General features: G+C 41.4%; 1 protein-coding gene across 4 annotated transcripts; it reads right to left on the reverse strand.

The window, feature by feature from the left end:
• Positions 1-8: 8 nt before the first annotated feature.
• pou2f1b (POU class 2 homeobox 1b) lies at positions 9-21,025 on the reverse strand. 4 transcript variants are annotated; one of them, XM_063497012.1, is made up of 14 exons: positions 20,946-21,025; positions 13,783-13,848; positions 13,120-13,211; positions 11,240-11,413; positions 10,476-10,593; positions 10,277-10,368; positions 9,924-10,097; positions 9,614-9,755; positions 9,334-9,479; positions 8,964-9,149; positions 8,323-8,437; positions 7,890-8,223; positions 7,703-7,791; positions 9-6,568 (listed from the first exon to the last, which is right to left on the reverse strand). In XM_063497012.1, the coding sequence occupies exons 1-14, from the start codon at positions 20,989-20,991 to the stop codon at positions 6,297-6,299; spliced, it is 2,046 nt and encodes a 681-aa protein (XP_063353082.1). In that variant the 5' UTR covers positions 20,992-21,025; the 3' UTR covers positions 9-6,296. The 4 variants fall into 4 exon arrangements, with proteins under 4 accessions (XP_063353082.1, XP_063353081.1, XP_063353084.1 ...); XM_063497011.1 differs by having other exon boundaries at positions 8,964-9,152; XM_063497014.1 differs by lacking the exon at positions 20,946-21,025 and adding an exon at positions 14,193-15,036 and having other exon boundaries at positions 8,964-9,152.
• Between the last annotated feature and the right edge of the window lie 1,379 nt (positions 21,026-22,404).

Genomic DNA, 22,404 nt, shown 5'->3' on the forward strand with positions numbered 1-22,404 from the left:
AGCACATGTCAAAACACTTGGAAAATGGTTTAATGATGTTTACAACAAAAGAGAACTGTACATTTACAGTAAAAGATTATCTTTATATGTGTATAAAAACAAAAATACAGCAGACAAATGCATCAAAATCTACTATGTATCCTGATTCACATACTTAAAACTCCTACACAATCTTTCAGCTCTATGCCGCCATCTCTGGAGGCCTTTTTTTTTTTTGTCGTTTTTGTCGTATTTAGATCGGAGCAGTGTCCCTCAGTGTTGTATTCCACAATGGAAACCAAAACTCATTACATTCGAGTCCTGGAAGTCAATTAATATCAGACTGCAGAGTAAGAAAAGGGAAATAAAACAGGGACACATTCCTTTAGATGAGCCCAAGCTTCCAAAGTGAAATGTTTTACAGAATGCATTTCTTGAGATACACAGACACAATATGTACATGGTTGGCGATTTTTTTCTTTTTTTTAAGTCATTTCTCTCTTGTTGAAAGCCATGGTCACTTGGGCTGTGAACTGATAATCACACACACACACGCACATATATATAACACACCCAAAAACATACAAAAATACTATATCTTTAACCTACCAAGAGTAAGACAGTTCTGCAATTAGTTCCATGCTGTGACAGAAAAGAGATTACAACAAACAAACGAGGAACAGACGCTTTTTCACGCAAGTTTTTTCTCAGAAATATACCAAAATATACATCTAAGCTTTGGAATTACTGAGGCTGGGACTTTAAAGCCAGTGCTGGGTTTGTCTCTTAATACACATGCTGCAGGGTGAAAGGGAGAGAGAGAAACCAACAGAGACACACACAGGACAGAGAGATATCTTTGGTATCTGCATTTGTCAAAAGTTAAATATTTGGATTTTTGCTTTGGGATAGCGCTTGTGAGGTCCTACAACCTCACTTGGAGTAAAGCATTAAACAAAGTGTCACTGAAGCCCTGCCGACCAGGAGGTCTGAGCCGGAGGGACACAGTCCATGCAAAGTGAAGGACCATGATGCATAGTGTCACAGCTGATCAGAGTCTGTAGTGAGGAGTCAAAGAAGAGAGCAGACGAAAGGGAGAGGAAGGAGGAGGAGGAGAGGGAAGGGGACACAGCAGTGAGTTTTAGCGAACGCAGGATGTGTATTCCTGGAGACAACAACAGGGTCATGTCCTGGGACTACAGTGTACAGATGAGGAAGAGACAGACGCACTGTGAGAGGCAGGAATAGCATTTTTCGCCGCAGTCCTTGAGAGAGGAACGACGGAGGGTGGGACATCAATCCAACCAACCAAACGACAACAGCGCTCAAGACAGACAATCATACAGAGTCCTGAGCAGGTACAGTGTGCACAGGATCAACCCTCAGTGTGTATTAACAAACATCACCCAGCTACCACCGCATCGGTTCGTGTCTGCCGGAGAAGCCCGCCCGGCCCCTGCTACCCCTCCCTTCCGATCCCCGCCCACAGGCACTGAAACCACTGCAGAGGCGTCGAAGGGGGCGCCGGACGCACATTCGAATGCAATTTTTTTTAAAAAACAACCTCTTTACATACGAATCGAGGGGCGTGCAGCCGGGATTTGATGTTGAGCAGTGAGGCGGGGATGGGCGAGAGGCGGCGTCGATCATATACAATCAAGTTAGTAAGAATTCTTTGGTTATCGTTGGTACCACAGGGGAGCGAGAGCGGGCTGCGACGGCGAGCCATCACGTGGGAAGACGCGCACATACCTGTACCAAGCCAAGAGTGAGAAAATAAATAAAGCAAGATTGTCAAACTTAAAAAAAGGGTGGGGTGGGGGGTGTCCATAGAATTCATCAAAATTCACGTTTTTATGAATGAAATCCTTCAGTGCACAAGAAATTGTGAAAGAAGAGCAGCAGATGTTTGCCCCTTTTTTACACACAGATTCACCTTTTATGCCTTCTCTTGTTTACACCTCTTTGTGAGTACTGGTATGTAGTTCGTCTCCCTCTTGTGGCGGCTCCACAACCCTTCACTAAGTACAGGTATGAACACGCTTCTCCACTGACAAGTTGGTGTATTTTAGTCTTTTTTTTTAGGATTTTTAAAAACATTTGTTTCATAAGTAGATTAAAGCAGGTTTCACTCAATCTTGAGTTAAAAATGAGGTATACAACAGCTCCTTTAGCCTTACTGGTGCGCCACGCAACCTTTGACATTTAGTAAAACAAACAAACAAAAAACCAAAACTCTCAGCAAACCAGTGTGGTGGGTCGAAATACCGTCTGTTTGATGCACAGCTGATCCACAAGCTTCCTTCACAAGCAAAGCCAGTGGCAAGCAGACAGTTCGTGAGAGTCCAAGCTGACCCCAAACAAACTGAAAGCTGCCTTGGCTCTTGGCAGTGGCTTGCTTAAAGCTTGCAGTTAATTTGTAAAGACCCTCAGTCAGGAAACTTCAAACTTCAAACAAAACCTCAAAACAAAACAACGAAGTCCTCTCGTCTTACCCTTTTTTCAAAAATCAGTCTAAACACCTGCTGGAAGATGGGAAAGATGCACCAAAATGGTTTGCAGACTGTCTTCCCTGGCCTCTCTTTAAATGACACACACACACACACACACACCTGCCTGCTGGAATTATTAGTAAAGCTTTTACTCACAGGTATATCCTACCTGTCTAAGTCGCACCTAAAAACCATAGGTAGCAACATAATCGTCCCAAGCTCTAAAATGCCCAGAGTACACTGTACTGTTTCAGTGAAAACAATGCACCAGGTGAGCTGGGTGCCCATGCTCTCTCTCACTCTCACACACATACAGAACAACAATGCTACAATGCTCATGTCTTCTACGTAACAATAAGGCATAAATGATAATGTTAATCTTCTTTGTCAAACTAAGAAAGCCAGTGATCTTGCCCTCTCACACTATACAAAACAATTAAAGGCATAAAGTAATACATTAAAAAACCCCAAATGATTGTTAAAGACAGCACAGCAAATCAAATCCACAACAACTCAACCAAATATATATATTTATACATCTATTAAAAGATTAAGATCAAATGCTTCAGAGTCTCCTATTAACCACAGGACCTGTCTGCCAGGAGCGCCTGAGCGAGCCCCTCCTGTCGAACAGACGTCGCTGATGCACAGCGGGGGGGTCAGCGAGTCACCCTTCAGCGAGGCGTCATCTCGAGCTCCATCTCAAATTTTTTGGTCTTGACAGTTTAATAAAAAAGGAAAAGAAAACTGAGGGGAGATTTATTTTTCTGGGGGGGAAGTAAGTATGATAAACACTACATTCAGTCTTGGTAACATACTGGTTCAAATATAAAATATGAATATCTTACAAGTGTTTATATATATATATTTATATGTATAGAATTAAGAAAAGATCGTTTCTCTAATTCTTAAGTCTTTCCTCAGATAAATATTTCAGTAACATCCTATGGTGCCAGTGGCAACTGGTTCATGTTGCTTGCAAACCTCCAAAACTCCAAACAAGCACTGAAACACGACTGAGTTCTTCAGGGCTCTTGTGGCCTCAAAGATAAGGAAAGAAACAAAAACAAAACACACCCACCAAGCTGCAAAGAGAAAGGCTTTTACTTTGGCAAGAAGGATCTCAAAATAATATTTAAACCTGGAAATACCCCATAAATAGTAGTACTAGAAAATAGCAGTAGTAGGTTGTCCTTGCAATGGTTCCTATGTATGGTTCATCAGTATAAACGCTGAATGGCAAGCCAGTCAGTAATTATACATTCTACAATGCTGTATACAGAGAAATGTCTAAAAGGTGAACCTATGTTTGAAGCGCTGCTGAGGTATATTTAGTCAAAAATAATTCAACAGAAAAGAAGCACACAAGAGGGGAACGGGGACAAATTTCACTGCTTACAGTCTGAGTGAGTTACTAATTGCTGTGTTTGTCATTTTGAAGCAGAACAATGCTACTTTTGTGTGGGGTTTAGCTGAACGTGCAGCACAGAACGGTACTTATCCCACCGCTGTGTTGGCTAAGATAAGTTTGGGGAGTTTTTAAACTAGTCCCCAGACAGATTTCGGGTGCAGCATATCGTTTCCTAGCATGCTGGTTTGAAACGGCGGAGCTGAGAGGAGGTGAAGTATTTATGGATTTACATAAGTGATCCCTCCAGCACGGAGAGTGCGAACTACAATACCCTGATTCTCACAGGATGTAGTCTTAAAGCTATTAGAAAGCATGCAGGCGTCTTGACAGCTCAACTCTGACAGGAGTCTCAGCAGCAAGTTGTTAAAGCTAAAGTTTCTGTGATCCTTATCCAGCAGCACCAAATCACGAAAATCAGGTATCGACTGAGGAGGGAGAAAAATAAAGAAAAAAAATTGTGGAGATTTAAGAGAGTGAAAAGCAACTTGTGTGCTCAAGACAGGCACAGCAACTACTGAGGAAAACCACTTTGGTTCAAGCTGTTGTTTTATGGCTGAATATTAGCACAAAACCAAAATCAGATCTTTTCCATTATGCTTCAGAAAAGTCCAAAACTGCTACCACAACTGATTAGAAAGGAAAAGACGCCACTAAACGGCTCGCATTAAACCAGATTAAGCATTGGGCCGAGGCCACGGTGATTTAATAAAAACAAAATTGAAAAAGTGAAATGGTAATAATAGAAGTAAAAAGAAACTACTTCCTCATACTCCAACCCACCAATCCCTCTCTTTTTGGTCAGTTGTGCTGCCAATTAAAAATTTAAATATGAGACACTTGGTCAAATCAAACAAAATAACAAAAGAAAAGAAAAAAGAAAATGTAGTCTTTGGAAAATGATCATCAAAATATTGCATTTCTATATTCTGACTATGAAGAGATTTTTGTACTCATAAATATATTGACTAGACTAAGCTACACCGACTACACACAGCAATTATTTTAACAAATATTTTTGGTATATCTTAAAGTAGGTAAGCCAGTCGAACGACTGCAGACAAAATAAAGAGACAGAATTTCAATCCTCCCAAAACAGGCAGACTGCAGCTCATCAATCCAGTTATTTGGTACAGATACTGTGCACAAGTAGATACGACGGTACTTCTAATAAAAAAAAAAAACAAACAAAAAAGAAACCAAACACCCCCCCAATATACTATCCCCATCTAGCCAAAGCCACCACACCACAGTTCAGGTTTGGTGAACATGACTAGCTCCCTCCACAAAAAAAAAAAAGACTGCAGAGCCTCGTGGATCGTGCGGCTGCTGAACTCTCAGCGTCTGCCTGAGCTGTCGACGACACGCAAACGTCCACGTCCAAAACCAGTGTTCCAACGGATCACAAACCAAAACAAGTCACCCTTAATCAGACTCAGGTCTGCAGCTCACTTTAAAGCTCTCAATGTAATGTTTTCAGTCATTTTTCTATCAGTGTCGATAATCCACACCGAGACCGTCGTTTTACAGAGGCTCGGTGGCTACTGCACCACCACCTATGTAAAACTCAGTGTTTCCAGAAGAGAGACTCGGAGAGACACGCCGCGTCCCTCCGACCCTTAAAGCAATGATAACCTTTATATCGGCCACTTATTACTTATTTTTAAAGCCTTATAACCACGATTAAAAAGTGATAGTTAAATCTTAACTTAACATTAGACTTACAAAGATCGGAAAATGTCAAAAAATATAGACAGTAAAAGATAAAAAGGGAAAAAAAGTCTCTAAAATATAATTTGATATGATTTACAACAAGGCCTGTCAAGAAACAAAAAACCAAACGAACAAAAAAACCCCCCAAAAAACAAAAACAAGAGCGACACACAAACCCTCATTAGTGATTATGAACATTGTGAAATTAGTAGTAAATCAATTAAGTTTGAATGTTAGAAGAGAAAAGTTTGTTTTTGGTTAGAAGAATTTCAGAGAAAATTCTGACCTGCAAAGAGGAGGATATATATATATATGTATATATGTATATGTATATACAGCTCGATGACGCCGAGGATATTTTCTCCCTGGACACTTGTCAAGGTTCAGGAGAAGCGGCAGGCCGACAACAGTGTCCATCTGGTTACTGTTTGTGTGGAAAATTAAAAGACATCCAAGAATCATAAAGAAAGAAAGAAAAAAAATAATAAAAGAAACCAACAGTTAAACCCACCCTTATGTTAAGTCCTTTTCTTTTTGGTGGCAGCAAAAGGATTAATTTATGGTAGATACAATGGAGAGGATGCGGGGTGGTTAGTGAAGTGCAGAGCCTATATCAGAGTACCACCCTCATCCTACACGGTGTGAAAGGAGTAGTGCTTGACGTAAGTAATTGGGCGTTAATTCGAGATGCAGCCTGACTAGCTTCACTGAGCCTTGGGGGCAGTGGTAATGGTCGAGGCTTGCACAGGCACAGCAGCCGTGCTGACTTGATGATGACCGTCGGCAGTGACCTGAAGCCCTCCCACGCCGGGCGACACCAGGCTGACGGGGTTGCTGGTGAGCAGCGACAGGTTTTGGGGGTTCAGGAAGAGCGGCGTGGTCACCAGGTTGGGGGTGTTACCAGCAGAAGTGTTGGCGAACAGCAGGTTACTGCCGTCCAGAGAGGTGATGGGGATTGTGCCGCTCGATGCCAGTGCTATGGAGATGTGAAAGAAACGGTGTAAAGGTAAGAAAGGCGCACAGGTTCACCAAATGAGGAGAGCATTTCCATCATCATTTTTTTGAGACCGCACGATAAATTGTTTAATTTGCAGAAGTAATTTTCTCTCAGCAGGATAAAACCTTGTGGGTGTGGCTTAAATGAATCTGTTCTTATTATGCAAATGAGTCATGTCCTCATTAAGTGTTTGCTTTCATTACACTAATTATAGAAATAATGGGCTGTCTTATTGCCCTTATTTTTTCTAATCATCCTTTCAATCATTTATATACTCCAACTTATTTAGCTATTGTATTCATTGAGTCATTCCTTCTGCTAAATTTAGTCTAATTTGGTCTTGGCGTTAAGACGTTCCCCCAGGCCGAAAATATTTGTTAAGGAAAACAAAATATAAATTTTAAACTATTGCAATTTAAAAAGAAACAAAAGAAATAAACTTCTGACAGTTTGTGAACATTGCTTTGTCATAACTTCCTGTCACACCCTCAATGACCTCAAACTGATATTTAAATAAACAAATGACTTAATACAATAAAGTTATTTAAATTAAGCTGGCACCGCAATCATCCACAAACCCCAATTGCAAACATCTTGAAATCACAACAAAAACAAAAATATGACCACGATGACCCAGGGACTTCTAAGCAGCTAGCAACCGTTCTCAATTCCTAGATGTTTACTGACTATTGTTAAAAGAAGAACAATAGTCAGAAAATGAAACTTTGTCAAGTAGTAGTCCCGCTGTGAGGAGTGTGACTGAACCAGCCGTCAGTACTCCTCACAGCGTTGACTGAAGGAGTGGAAATCAGAGGAAAAGGAATATGTAGATCAGTGCTGTGAAATCTTGGCTGTGTAGTTGCTGTGTATTGGCTGACACTAATTCTTTAAAAAAAAAAAAAAGTGGGTTGATGAGATTTGTAAATCATTGTATTCCATTTTAATTTACATTTTACAAAGCTCCCCAATATTTTTGGAACTGGGGTTGTACACTAAAAACCAGTCCTTATCTGCAGGTCCTGGAACCCCATAATCACATAACTACTTGCGATTCTGATTAGAAACTATGTGCACAGACATAATTCAGTGACTTGTCATGTAATAGGTGCCCACCTTGAATGGTAGCCAGAGTGCTGTTGCTCATGAGAGCAGGGCTCAGTGCACTGCCCAGGCCGCCCGGAGCCAGACTGAGGAGGGCACCCCTGGACACACAAAGAAGATTATGTAGTACAACAAAAACAACACCTCAACAACTGGATGGCTTTCACAAAGATGTTATATGAACACGGCTCATGCTAACCCTTGAGTAAACTGCGAAGATGCCATCAGTGCTGGGTTGAGCCCCGCAGCAGCAGCCATAGCTGCAAAACTGGCGCTGGGTAGCGAGGCGGCCCCCTGCAGCGCGGCAGAAAGCCCCGGAGCTGCCACCATCACCTGACCCGTCCCTAAACTGGTAGCTATGGATGAAGGCGCCTGGGTGACAATGGTTGGCGCCTGCGTGCCAGCTTTGCTCTCCGTGGTCGTGGACTGATTACTCGTCTGGGACGTGCTTAAAGACAGAGAGCTTGTTGCTGTGGTAACCACAGGCGCAGTTGAGATGACAGATGCAGTGTTTGTGGCTCCAACTGTCGTGCCTTGTTGAAGACAGATAAAAAGAAATTAAAGTGAATTTTTAATCAACATTTACCACTGGGTATACACATATGCACAAAGTGAATAGTGCACGCACACACCTGTGAAAGACAAATTGGGGATGCTGGTGTTGGTGAGAGGCATCACTGGGTTTACAGTCAGAGTGGTGGGTGTGGTAATAGTTGGGCTGCTATCAAGGCTTGCTGTGCTGGCCACCTGGGCAAAAGAAGGAGAATTGGAGGATTTAAATACAAGTCGAAACACAAATCGGTCGACATTCTGATATTCTAGCTGAGCCCACAGAACATATACGGACTTGGCATGTAATCAGAGACAGTACATATAAAAAGATGAATGATCCCAAAATTAGATTTAACAAAAGGTGGATCAGAGAAACAGGACAATTCTAAAATCACACTGCATTTTTCTAACTACAAATGGGTCTAAAATTTGCAATATAGACACTATTTTGTGTTATGCATGACGTAAATCTAGGGAATAAATAAGTTATGAGCATAAACTTATTAGACAAATATTTACTGAGGTTCTTTTCGTGTAGAGTTCTACAGAGAACAAGAGACAGAATGAAATCTTATGGCATACAATGACTTCACATTTCAGACCCAGATGCATCATCCATATTTTACATTAAGTTTCCTAACGTGATCCACATATAGACACATAAACTTTAAACACAGTATTAAACAGTGCTGAGAATCCCTTTGGTGAGTGGCAGTCTTACCAAAGGGCTGCTGGGGGTGAAGATAGATTTGATAGGGGTGTTGCCTCCTCCACTGTTGCCACTACTGGGAGGATTAATCCTCTTCTCTTTCTGTCGTCGATTGCAGAACCAGACCCGAATCACCTCCTTCTCCATGTTGAGCTGGTCAGCGATCATGGTGATCTCTTCAGAGGTAGGTTTTTGGTTCTGCTTGAAGAGGGCAAAGAAGCCAGGGATTCCCTGTCAGCACTGAGGAAACTGCTGTACTGTGTTTTTTCTACCATTAGGGGAGGACTAAAAGTGTATAATGTGATCATCTCAGATACTTTACTGAATAACCAAACTTTTCCTTATATAATCAATATGGAGTTCCGAAGTGTGTGTTTCTCACCTCCAGAAAGCTCTTTTCTAAGGCCACTCGAATGTTGGTCTCGATACTGGTTCTTTTCTTCCGTCTGCGGTTGATTCCCTCTATGCCCATGCCCTGGGAACCCAGGGCACTGGGGCTCGACAGGGACTGGTCAGATGTCAGGTTCTCTGCACAAACAGCATTGACACAAAGAAAAGGAAGGGAGGTAAAGACAGGGTATGCATACACAACCCACCCACAAGCACCAATGTGAGAAAACAAGAGTGATCAGCTGCACAGTCAGGTAGGGTCAGAGACAAACCTGCATCATTGAGCCACTTCTCCAGCAATGGCTTGAGTTTGCACATGTTTTTAAAGCTCAGATTCAAGGCCTCAAAGCGAGAAATAGTAGTTTGGCTAAAGTCGTTTCCATACAGCTTCCCCATGGCCAGGCCAACGTCCCCCTGTGAGAAGGAGAGATTTACCTGTGAGTTATTTATAGTGGTATAATATTACATGAACAAAGATCTGAATATGAAAACAGCCATGTGTTTGCAGTTTAAAGAAATGCCCACATCCGCAAGTCAAAATATGACTGAACTTATGGGGATCTACTGAATCTCAGCACACACCTGCGTAAAGCCCAGTTTGATACGTCTCTGTTTGAAAGTCTTGGCAAACTGCTCCAGCTCCTCAAGGTCACTAGGTTCCTCCAGAGTGGGAGTATCCAACCGTTTGGGTGGTGTCTGACTGTGTGGCAGGGACTGAATAGGTGTGGTTGCTGTTGTGCGGGTTGGGGTTGCAGGCTGGAAAGACGAGAAATATAGCAAATGTGACTGTTTTGTAGGTTTAAAAAGAGTTAAAGAATAAATTATTGAGAATAAATCATTCAAAAACTTGTAAAGCTGTCAAATGTAAGCACTACCAGTGTAGCTGAAGACTATTTTAAAGCTAGTTTAAAAGATGTACTTGCATCATTACCAACCTGAGTTGCAAGGGTGATGCTTGGTTGAGTCGACAGGAGGTTAGGTTGGCTTTGAGGTAGTTGAGTTAGAAGACTCGGGCCTTGCAATATGCCTGAAGCGGGGATGATGGATGGAAACGAAAGATTAAACAAAAGCTTCGATAGCCATACTTTGAGTACATCTCTCTTTGTAATTCTGCAGCGCAACAGATCAACCTACCCTGTTGGGCCTGCGGAGCCGTTGAGATAATGAACTGAGGCTGCAGTGACGTGGCGATAGGGTGGCCAGGCTGAACCAGGACAAACTGGGGCAGACTTAGATTCTGCTGTTGTAAAGACTGCAAAAAATATGAAAACAACTATCTAATTGTTCATAAAGCTCACAATCCAAAAGACTTTGATACAACTTTGTTTCATGAAAAATTGTCCCACAATGTCTACATTTATTCTAATCATGTGTAATTTGGTACAACCTCTACTTTTCTATTGCTCTGACAGGGTAGCAAACAAATATGTATTAAGCTATGTGTAATGTGTCTTCATATATTTATAAGTGTAGGAGTTCCATTATTAAAGTGCAGTCCTCAACTACTTTGATGAATAAATGTCCTTGCCAAAGCCATTACCACAGATGTTGAGGACTATTTTGTTTGTAACAGTTCATTTTGTCTAAGAGAGAAAGCTCGAGTCATTTAGGACATTTGCATGTTTCCCTCATTCTTTAGCTGCCTTGTTTGCTCCCAGAAAGGCAGTTTCAAATAATCCAATATGGCCTTCATACAGTTTGAAAAACCATAGTGATATTTTAATTCACCACAGACTTTTCATGTCTATTGTTTGTATGTGGAAAGATGTTCAGCTTTACTTTTTTTTTCTTTTTTTTTTTTAAATGTGTTGTGTAGGGTTACAAGCTTGCAAACACTTTATGGTACAACATTTTTCAGAGCTTGCAGGAACTCTGGTGCATAGGGGATTGAGCCTTACAGGGGCAATCTGGATGGGCTGTGACAGGGGCAGCTGGGTAATTGGTGTGGCTGCAGAGGCTGAGATGTTGTCCCCGGTGGTGCTGTTCTGCTGGTTGGCAGAATGCTGCACGGCAGCAGCCAGGAGCTGCACTTGGGCCTGCTGGAGAAACAGCTGCTGCTGCATTGGGCTCAACTGAGACAGACAGAAGGAAAACAGAGAGAAACGTAAGTGTTAATACAAGTAACTTATGATCATCAGATAAGTTAGTAAGTAGGTCAGTGTTGTCACTATACTTTGCTTCGATAGCCTTCCAAAGCTAGTACAATACTGCAGTGAAATATTAGAGAAATCCAATTCATGTGTGTATAATATTACTCACTAGAGTCTTGATAGTGAGTAATATGATGGTTAATAATGATGGTTTTTCATCATTATGTATGATAAGACAGGCACTTTAATTACCCGTGCCTTGGTCTGGCTTTATGAACAGCAGCAGGTTGATTGGATTGTTTGATGCATTGGCCCACAATTGTTTTATTGTTTCGGTGGCTGCTCCAGTTCACTGAACTAGACTATAATTAGACTATTCTAATTATACCGACTTGTGTTCATACACCTTTACAAATGATACTGAAACAGTTTTTTTAAACTATTATTTTAAATTTACCATGTCAAGCTAGTGACTGTTTATGAAAACTAATCTACAGTATTGCACTTAGCTTTTAACAGAGGTATCAAAGTTATACTGAATAATGTGGCAACACACATATGGTCCTCCACAGGCAGATGGAGACTCATGCAGCTGAGCCAGGCACAAGTGCAAATGAGCATGTTGATGTCATGTTCAAACTCAAATCCACATGCTGAGTAAACATTCAATCCTACATCGCACTGCAGCTGCATTCAACCATCCCTGGGCCATGGCTGGATATGAAATGTGTCATGTGGCTGGTTTAATGGCGAGTGCAGAGACACAAAGACTATGTCTAACCACAGGGATGAACAGGCAGACAGGCAGAGAAAACGCCAGCTTCAGCCAAGTTATCGTTTCGTCACCCAACTGTGATCGACCGTGTGGGGATGTCACCCCAAGATACACAACCAGGGTTTTAACTTACTCCAGCAATCTGTCCCCCGGCCAACATTAGCTGGGTTTGAGGCAATACGCTCTGCTGGACGGAGGTCGGAAGAGCACCCGAGTCTTCCGACTTTGACTAGTGGGGGTGAAGCAGAGGGGGGGAGGCTTAGACGAGATCTTCTGAGTTTTAACTTCATGTCATTGTAGCCAACATGAAATTAATTAAAAGCAATTTCAATGAATATTCAATTCAGACATTAAGCACCGCTAAATAAAAAGAAAAAAAAAAAAAGCATACTAGTGAAAACAATGAAACGTTATATTTCCATGCTACCTGAGTGGCTTTCTTTGAATGAGTCTTTGAACGCAGAGATGAATTTGAATTAGAAAGGCAGCGATAAAGTGGGTATTTAAAATGTGCTGCAGCCTTCAGAGACAAGAAAAGTGAAGTGAAGGGAGGGGAGAGTTGAGATGCTAATTAAAATAACTGTTATGCAGTGCATGTAAATTCTGCATAGATTTGCATATTCTCGGCCATCTGTTTCCGAGCAACCACAGAGCAGCTAATTAGCATACAGGGTTGATTAATCTGCCTTGTTGCCAGGCGACACTGGGAGAGCCTGGCTCATTTAAATGAACTCTTTCTGCTTGTGCATGTTTGAGTGAAGATGAGCATACCTCTGTTCAAACTTCACACCTCATTTTCGAGGCTACAACAAATGTGTGACATTACACCAAAACCAAACGTGCTCCCACCACAAAAACAGGAAAACAAAAAGTTACTTAAAAGGCCAAGTATGCAATGTACACAGTGTGGTACCTGTTGGAGGAGGGCTTGTGCATGTGCATTAGTGATTGCACTTGTGGTGGGCACCGTCTGCCTCTGAAAATCCAATCCATTGGTTTGGATACCTGAGAAAAGAAAATTAGAATTTATGTCATGTGCTGTTTGACACAACGTATGCCGTTAAAAAAAACAAAAACAAAAGAACAACAACAACAAAAAAATAAATAAAAAAAAAAAGAAGAAGAAATCACTGACAAGGGAAAAAGAATCCACTTTCAAATATGAGGAAAAACTCATCTGTACTGGCTAACAAATTTATATATTTTAAGGGCATAAACAAACAATACCGTCAACAACATCAATTAATGTGTCATTACCCAGCAGGAGTACAAAGCTGTGCAATGAATCTGGATCTTCACTCTAAACGTGTAATATTCAGACATAATGAACTGTGAGGTAAATGCCTCATATGACAAAGAGAGCTGCTTGCAAGCATTTTTGGAAAGCAGCCATCTATGTTTTCAAAATGAGATCATACAAAGAGAAACAGCAGGGGGGGTTTCTGTGATTTGAGCTGCTAAAATGTCCAAAAAATTGCTGGCTATGACTCTGAAACCTGTTGAATGAGGTGGTAAAACTAAACACATTCTGATTTAAAAATGAAGATAACGGGAGAAAAAGCTGGAGATCACTCACCGGTGTTCCCGTCACCACTCTCCATTGCACATTTAGTAGTTTCTGACTGATTATTCACTTTAGCATCTGAAAGAGCCAGACAGAGACATGCTCACAGGCACTGCCGCCAAACAGAAGAACCTATTCTCTGATTTCAGGCGTACTTTCACTTTTGTCATCTGAGTACAACCATCACTGCATGTCAGGATATTCTTAATGAACAATAGCATTTCAGTCGCTTTCATCATTTAAAGCGGCAAGCACTGAACAATACTAATCTCCAACAAACTACATTAGAAAGAAAAAATACAACAAAAAAACAAAATCCCAGCAGCAGATTCATGAGGTCTTAATGCAACATAATCACACAATGACATCGACCACCAGTGCAGTCCAGGTGAGCTCTGTTACAACCTCATCAAAAAACTCACCCGCTCTTGCTCCACCTGCGTTTTCCAGCATGGCTGCTGAACCTATCAAGTAAAACTGCCTGGGCCGGGCAAGCCCACCGACAGGGTGTCCAGCGCTCTCCCACCTCCTCCTCCTCTCTTCACTCTCCACTGGTCAGCAGTGAACAGAGTTCAATACAACCAGAGTTACACACAGACACAGTGGCAGTGTCCACCGCACGGTTCACTGAGCAACACTGGGATACGCGCACTGAGAGAGCCAACGGGGTTTAGGCAAACAGCTCTCCGTGCCTTTCCCTGCTCGCGCTTTTCTTTTCGTATAGCTCTGCCCCTTTTTCTCTTTTACTGTGCCTACTGTGCACTCTCTCTCTACCGCTCCCCCTCTCCCGTGTGCCAAGATTGTCTGTACTTCTGAAAAAGTTCGCCCTCTCCCTCTCTTGCTGGAATGAAACAAACGACAAGTGCAGCTGGCGGCCTCCTCCAACTCTGCTGCCCCCCTTCCTCCTCCAACTCTATAATGAAGCATAATCAGTATTCAGCTGATTAAAGCCGTATGCAAATCTGCCCCTGCCTCGTTAGCAATGCAAGGCTTTGAAGTCCTGCGAGCAACGCATTTCACACCGGGCTCTGAAAGCTTTCTGCATAATTTAAACCCCTATAAATATTTATCAGCTCATTAGCATATTAATTGGATGGCTTTTGGAGGACGATAAAAAACAGGGGAATAAGGACGATAGAGAGGAGAAGGAGAAAAAAAAGTGCTCAAACTAGCACTTGGCGCAGTGGAGAGAGGGGAGGCAGCAGCACAACACCAATTACTGTGCAAGTGCGGGCCTAAAAAGTAATTAGCTAAGAGCAGGTAAAGGGCTGAAGATATCCCAGAATGCACCATGAGGTCTGTCAGCAGTGGTCTGGGTATGTTAGCAAGGTGGACTGCATTAATAGAACGTCTACGACTGCTCGCTCAGAACATCTCCAGGAGTCATGGAGACTTGGCCCAATTGCTAAAGGGGGGGGTGGGCGCAAGAGGGGGGGAGCTCGCTCAATCGGAAATAAATAACTTCACATTAATCCACCACAAGCCTGTCATTACTGCTAGACCCCCTGTAGCTAAGGCATTCCACAGCGAGCGGCTACAGAAAGTGGGTGGCGGGCTGTTGCTGTGTACATTTATGTTGTGCTTGGGGATTAGCATATTTAAATTAGCTTTACATTCCAATAGTATTTCCTTTGAAGCCCTTTTAAATTCATTTCCAACAAGCGCCGAGTGCTAATACAGCAGGGAAGCGGCTCGGTTACGGTGCTGCACTGGTGTCCAGCGAGTCATAGCGACTGCACTGGAATGCATGGCTGTATTGTGGTCTAGAAGGGAAGGGGCTTACCAACTAAATCTACAACAACTGCTCCTGGCTAAAGCTCTAATCAACTTCTTCACTTATCCTCCTGCCTGACGAAAGGCATTTACATACTAGCTGACCAAGGGAAACAATGCCAAGAAGGCCCCAGTGGCTTTAACAAAGTACATACTGGAAAACAAACACACCTTTGCCAGCACAAGCAAGCCTTCACTCACCAAGGTATAATGGCAGCCATCTCTAAACTGCAGATAACCAGAGACCCTTGAGATTTTTTTTGTCTGACATACCCCAAATAGCTCCAAACACAACCATTGCGAAGTATAATGTATATTTTAACTGAGTAGCAAATGGATGTTGTTCATTAGAGTCACCACTGAGATTTAGTTTCATTATCATTTAATCTGCCAATTATTTTTATTCCCAAAGCTCAAGATGATATCTTCAAAATGTCTGATTTTGACCAATGATTGAACACCCAAAAGTAAGAGGTTTACTGTAACTGAAATCCAAACAAATGAGAATCTTCAACCGATGAATATTCAGCAGCTTTTGTTACAAATTCCCACCACAACCATTTGGAGTAGAAAGAGCCAAAAATGTTACCATTTTATATATTTTCACACACGCACTGGAGCCCTGAACTCTTCTAGATGTTAGTTTGCAAATGTCAGACACAGATTAGACATCGAGGTGAGAAAAGTCCAGGTAACAGTCACAGCTTGCGAGCAGTCATACTGCGTCTACTGCGCCTTGCCTAAACCACACGGACAACCCGAACACTAAAAGAGATAACCCAGCTCTTTTTATGTGCATCTCAGGACTTTTAAAGAAATTCAGAGAACACCGCTTACTGCTGCTAATCTGCTTGTGCCATCTTGTAGTTGGTAGCAAATAGATTATCTAAATAAGAGCGTACCCTTTATTTAAGAAAAGAAATAAATGCTCAGCAAACTTACCAGACTCTACTCCTCTATCTGACTGTCCTCAAGTCTCTGCCCAGCTCTACCCTCTGTGTTGCCTCTGACTGATGACACTATTATGAAACATTTCTATAAGCACTTCATTCCTTTCTAATTAAGACTTGATTTGATATTTCTGAGGGTCTTTCTACATTCTTGGCCTTTTTGTGCTTTAAAAATGATCAGATCTCTCTTTTGTGTGTCATTGCCCGTCTGCCCGGCTGTTATGTTCCATTATGGGCAGAATTTCTAGTGGTACAATTAAGGAGGCAAGTAAGAGCTGTGTAGTATATCCTTTGGTGTAATTGTAATTCTATAATTTGTGTGAATGCTTTCAAGGCACATTTTTATAATAATTACAAACACAAACATATTTGTTTAGTTAACAACTCTAGGGACAACTGTTTTTAAAAAGGGTCAAGCTCCAGAAACACTGCTTGACCTTATATTCTTCGCTATGCACCCTGGAATGGGGGGAATTTTTGTCAGAAACCTCTGCTCTGTTTTGACAACCCCAGGAACTGGGGTTTGGACCCCTCAGTCCCCCACTATTGTTATTATGCTCACAAAGCCTCAGACCACACCAACAGCCTTCATTTATATGCTTCTAGAAAGTATACCTACACTTCTGTGTACTGATGTCCAGTGTTGAGCCTCCATACAATAGATTTTAGCCTGACTCAAGCCTATTGTTTACTAAGGCAGTTATGGGAAATGTCACACTAGCCTGCAAAGTCTCAAAGAGGCCATCTCAACAAAGTGCACATGAGAGGTTAAGAAATAAGTCTTCTGTTCTTGACTTAATGCAACCAAATGAGAAAACAAAGGAGAAGTAGAGACAGTTATCAGCAGTGCACTCCAACACATGTACAGCTACTTGGTTGAATGGGTTTGCAAAACCTTGCTGTGGAACAATGCTTTATACAAATACCCTGCAAAGAGAATTCTAAATAGCTATCTCATTAGTGCAGTAATATGGGATGGCTGGCTGAATACTGCAGAGCCGTTAATGTGAGCGGAGAGATTCAACTTGAGACAGAGTGAAACTTAATTAGCACATCCACATTCTGTCCTGCTACCTATATCCTTCATCTTAAATATAAAATACATCCAGACCGCTTTTGCACATCTGGATCAGTCTTAAGTACTTAGACTGTTTTGGAACAGTCTGGTGTACGGTTACGACAGATAATCATTCAGTTTGAGGCAATTAAAACTAGGCAAAAAGCTTTGTGGTTTAATGCAGCATCAAAATGAATACCCAAACAATTCAAAATCGCTTTTAATACCAGTCAGTGTATTAAACCCAAACAGTCTGACAACAGAGGGTCGAAGCAGCAACAGTGGACTGAGCTCACAAATGAGCCAAACACTGGAAGCAGTGTAATTTGATGAACAGTAATGGGGCTAACATCACTGCAAGCTACTGTGGTATCTCTCTAGGGTGGTCATTAGCCAACTGTCTATAGGCTAGGTGGGAAATTCAATCTAACCAAATTAAAGTGAAGTTTCTCAGGGACAACAACTCAGCTACTTCAAATGGGCACGTACAGAGGTTAGCCACATGAACCAGTACTACAGTCTGAATTCAGACACACATTCACCACTTAGGAAAACAGCACATGCATGAACATTTGATTATTAATGTGTTGTGTGTTTTACTTTTGTCTAATAGGAAAACAGTGGAGCCTTTTTCCCTTAAAAAAAAAAAAAAAGTATCCAGCTTCCTGACTGTTGACTCAAGCCAACATTTTAATCTCATCTATTTAAAGGACGGGCATTATTGCAACGATATTTCAGTCTGGATATTTTCAGACAAAAGTCCTCTGTTTTCTTAACGTGCTTTGCATTATATCGTGTTTGCAGCATTAAAAAAAAGTTTTAATGAAATACAAATGTTTACTAGTACTAGTGATCTTAATTATGTTAAGCACATGACAGTCATCATCAGGAACAATGTGACTACTTCCAATCTTTGGTATATAGAGTCTGATTTAATCTTCCGAATTAGTGTGTCGTTTGTCTTAAAAAGCCTCCGTTTTTACAGATAAAGACCAGCTGGAAACATCTGCTTTACCTTGCTGCACTGTTTAATAAGGAATTGCTCTCTTTACCAGAGATCACCAAAAACAAAACAAGTAGTTACAACCCTGAGGGCACAAAAGAGCTCTTTTTTTGGTTATAATTTTCCTCCATTTAGAAAAGAAAAAAAAAAAAAAGAAGTCATCTGGCTGGAGCTTTCATGGAGGCCTTCTCAGTACTTTGAGATGGCATGTCCTGAATTTATTACGGCGAATGATGCATTATTCATAACAACTGTGTTTACATCAATGAATATTCATGATGGAACTACAAGGCTGGAATGAGGGTGGAACTGTAAAACTGATTAAATGAGAAAAGTAGACTGAGTGTGAGGAAGACAGAATTACTTCTTGCATGTTCTTAAGTGCCCAAGTTTAATATGCAAGATTTTTTTTTTTTTTTTTTTTTTTAAATGCAATCGAAGCCAATTCCAGACAGTCAAAATGCTAACAGACACATTAGAATGTAACACTTTGAGCATTATTTTGAATATTAAACCATTTATGGCCTTTCTTCTCAAACAATCTATATCTTTTAGATTCATAACTGTCTTGCAATATAGAAGGAAACTGCCTGTAATGCCTGTCTGCGCATAAAGTTGCTAACAATGTGGGCAAAGTTTGAAATGAGTGTATCTACATCGGAAAGAATTCAATCTTAAAGAATCCTTAACAAAAAAAGCAAACCTAAACCTTGTTTTAACTTGCTAAGGGACAATACGTTCCTCTGTAATTATAAGATAATGAGCCAGTTACGACCACTTAAAAAAAAAAAAAAAAAAAAAAAAAAGACAAGACCCCCCCCTTCACACCTACACACCTGATGTGTCACACAATAGCTTTTCTGGCGCATTTTCTGAAGTATAAAAAGTTGAACAGCAAAGATAATTACCTGCTCTTTACTGTTACTACAACAGACCTCAGACACGCTTCTATAAAACAAACTAAACAGCAAGCTCAGCTACATGGACTAAAGGAGAAAAAAAGTGCCATCAAGCTGTGTCTTGCCCGGCCATGAAAGCAGCAGAGTGAATAATAAGAATGCCCTGCCTGTTATTACTGTGGCCTTCCGGAAGTGGGCCTCACCACCCCTCCCTGTGCCTGGGGGTGGCGGGTGGGGGATACACAGGTACAATCTTTGAATTCAGCCCAAAAACTCCAGCAACAAACACGCATGACGCGTACAAACCCGGTTCTCAAAACCGTTACGTCAGGCGCAATTAAAAGCTGCACAAATAAAATACACACATTGTAATGAGATGGATTAGTTCGCCTGGCAGACCAAAACCAACCCTATGCCAGGCTACTCCCACCTCAAGTTTAAAATAATAATAATTTTAAAAAAAGTGCTCCACCCAACTTTCGAACTGTTTAACTTCCGAAACAAAGATGTCAAACACATTCATCTCAACATCTTACTACATATGTATCTGACCTAAACTTAAAAAAAATTACAAATAAAAACGCCGTGTACGTAAAGTTAGCCGATAAACGGCTGGCAAGTTGTAGCTAGTTAGCCGCTCGGAGGACAGCCGTATTCAAATGAAACACGGGAGGCCTCGTTTGAAAAATCATTCGGCGTCGTGACACGGTATTGTGTTGACATGCATTTATTGTGTGCTCCTCGTCGACTGCTGTAACGCGCTGAACTCCGCACACTCTGGCTCAGGCAGGCAGGCCCCGCATGAATAACACAACAGGCTGTGCCGTGGCTCCGCTGCGCCGAGCACACAAAAGGCTGGGGCAAAACGCTCCGCTATAAAAATCACGTCGAGCACAAGCACTCCGAGCTGACTCCGTGTGTCTTTAACAAAGGGAAGGTCTGCTACAGTTTGATTAAATAACACCCTCCTCCCTTATAAACGACCCTTTGAAAACATACGAGCGCAGCCGCTGCCCGACTCGGCTAAAATGAATATGCAAACCCGTTTCAAAAGCTTCGGTGTGTGCATCAACACAAAGCCAAGCGCTAGCACGGCAGCTAACGCTAGCCAGCTAGCATAATCATTTCAATCAAACCGCGTTCGTGAAAGGTCTAAATATGTCATACATGAACCAGAGCCACGATGCCGATTACTAATAAAATATGCTAAATTGTATTTGTCGACAGAGGTATGAATATGTAGCGGCGTACAGCCGTCTAATCACACAAAGGGGGGGGGGAGGCATGTTTCCATGTAATTTGCCGTCGCACTGCAAAGGCTCGTTTCCTCCTCTGTCAAATTACAGTTGGCTAGCTGTGTGTAAACTAAAACAGCGCCTAATATCGCCCTTATCTGCTAATCAATCTGCATTTCATCAGTATGCCGTTATCATAAATTGTGAGTAACACAGTTTGAATATGAGTATGAATATGTAAAATGCTGTAATCATTACCTGCTCCTGAACTCTCATCTTGACTCGCTGCTCCTCCGTCCGCCATTTTGAATATTTAACCCGAAATCCCAGCCCTGACACACACACACACTCACACTCGCACATATACACATACACAAATGCACGTGCACGTTTTCACGGATACCCGCATGCGCTCAGGGACCTGGTCTGAGGATAGTGGAGCGTGTTGTGAGCTGTGGCTTATTTACATACTTAAACAGGCATCTTGTTTTCTTTACACAATAATTTTTGAATTGAACAGGCCATGGGCGGATCACCCAGCGGACCTGCGCAGTATTATCGCGGAAAACATCAACACTAGCCCTGAAAATTGCCCAGAGCCATTTATGCTGGTTTGACTCACCACTTAAAAGTCAAATAAAACAAAATATACCCAGAGGAATTTAGAAAAATGCGTAATGTGTGACAACCACAGTCATCTTAATCGATGACTCAGGCACAGACTATTTCACAGAAATACCAGGAGAAATATTGTATTGCTATTTACTGGGGATTTATGAACTTGTATTGATGCTTTGTCTGCATGTGGTGCAGCAAAACATTGATTAGACCATCTTATTTCAAAAACATATACAAAGCATGAAGCAACAGAAGAACAATGATTGTATTGCTTTGTTCTCATGCGTGCCCTGATAATGATGTTTAATGTTCATGTAGTCTTATACGAATAGACTTTTTCTTTTTCATATATTTGCTTACTATCTCTGGTATCATTGCTGTTTCTGTTTATTTATGGAAAAAGTAAACATGTAAATCAAGAACGTATTTCCTTATATCCCCACCCCTTCCTGCATGTTGTCCATTGATCTATACCAGGATATATATCAGAATATACCAGGAGTACGACGGTTTTCATCCCACTTTGAATAACCTTATTTTATAGGGAAAAGAGTGTGCCTTTTTTAAATTCTTAAATAAGGTTTTAATATATATAATAGTTGATGGCTTTTTGAAAAGTGTTGTGCTTCTGAATTCACTATTTCAGTTTTTAATATTATAATTTTATCCCTCCATCCAGCGTCATGGAGGGCTTGTGTATACCCCAGGTGTTGTAAAGTGAAAAGCGAGGTAGTCTTAGACAGGCTGACAGTCCATCACAGGGCTAATATAAAGAAACAGACAACTACACACTCTCATATCTACAATTGTGGTCAGACATTTACATACATCGAACACGGGGATGAATGAGCTTTTACTGGCTTCTCTGAACGTTTCATTTTCCAGGGTAAAGCATACATCTTTATTGGATTTGAAAAAATAAAAATTGACTACACGAGTTTGAATTTGTTTTTGGATTTTCTCGAATCCACACAACGTCAAAAGTCTTCAGCCTCAAATACATACACCCCCACTTATATTTGGTGAAATGTCCCTTAGCATCTTGCACCTTGACCAGATGCTTTTGATAGCCATAAGCAAGCTTGTGGTTGGATATTTG

This window comes from Pelmatolapia mariae, linkage group LG16_19 (genome assembly GCF_036321145.2).
Source record: "Pelmatolapia mariae isolate MD_Pm_ZW linkage group LG16_19, Pm_UMD_F_2, whole genome shotgun sequence".
Taxonomy (NCBI): Eukaryota; Metazoa; Chordata; class Actinopteri; order Cichliformes; family Cichlidae; genus Pelmatolapia; species Pelmatolapia mariae.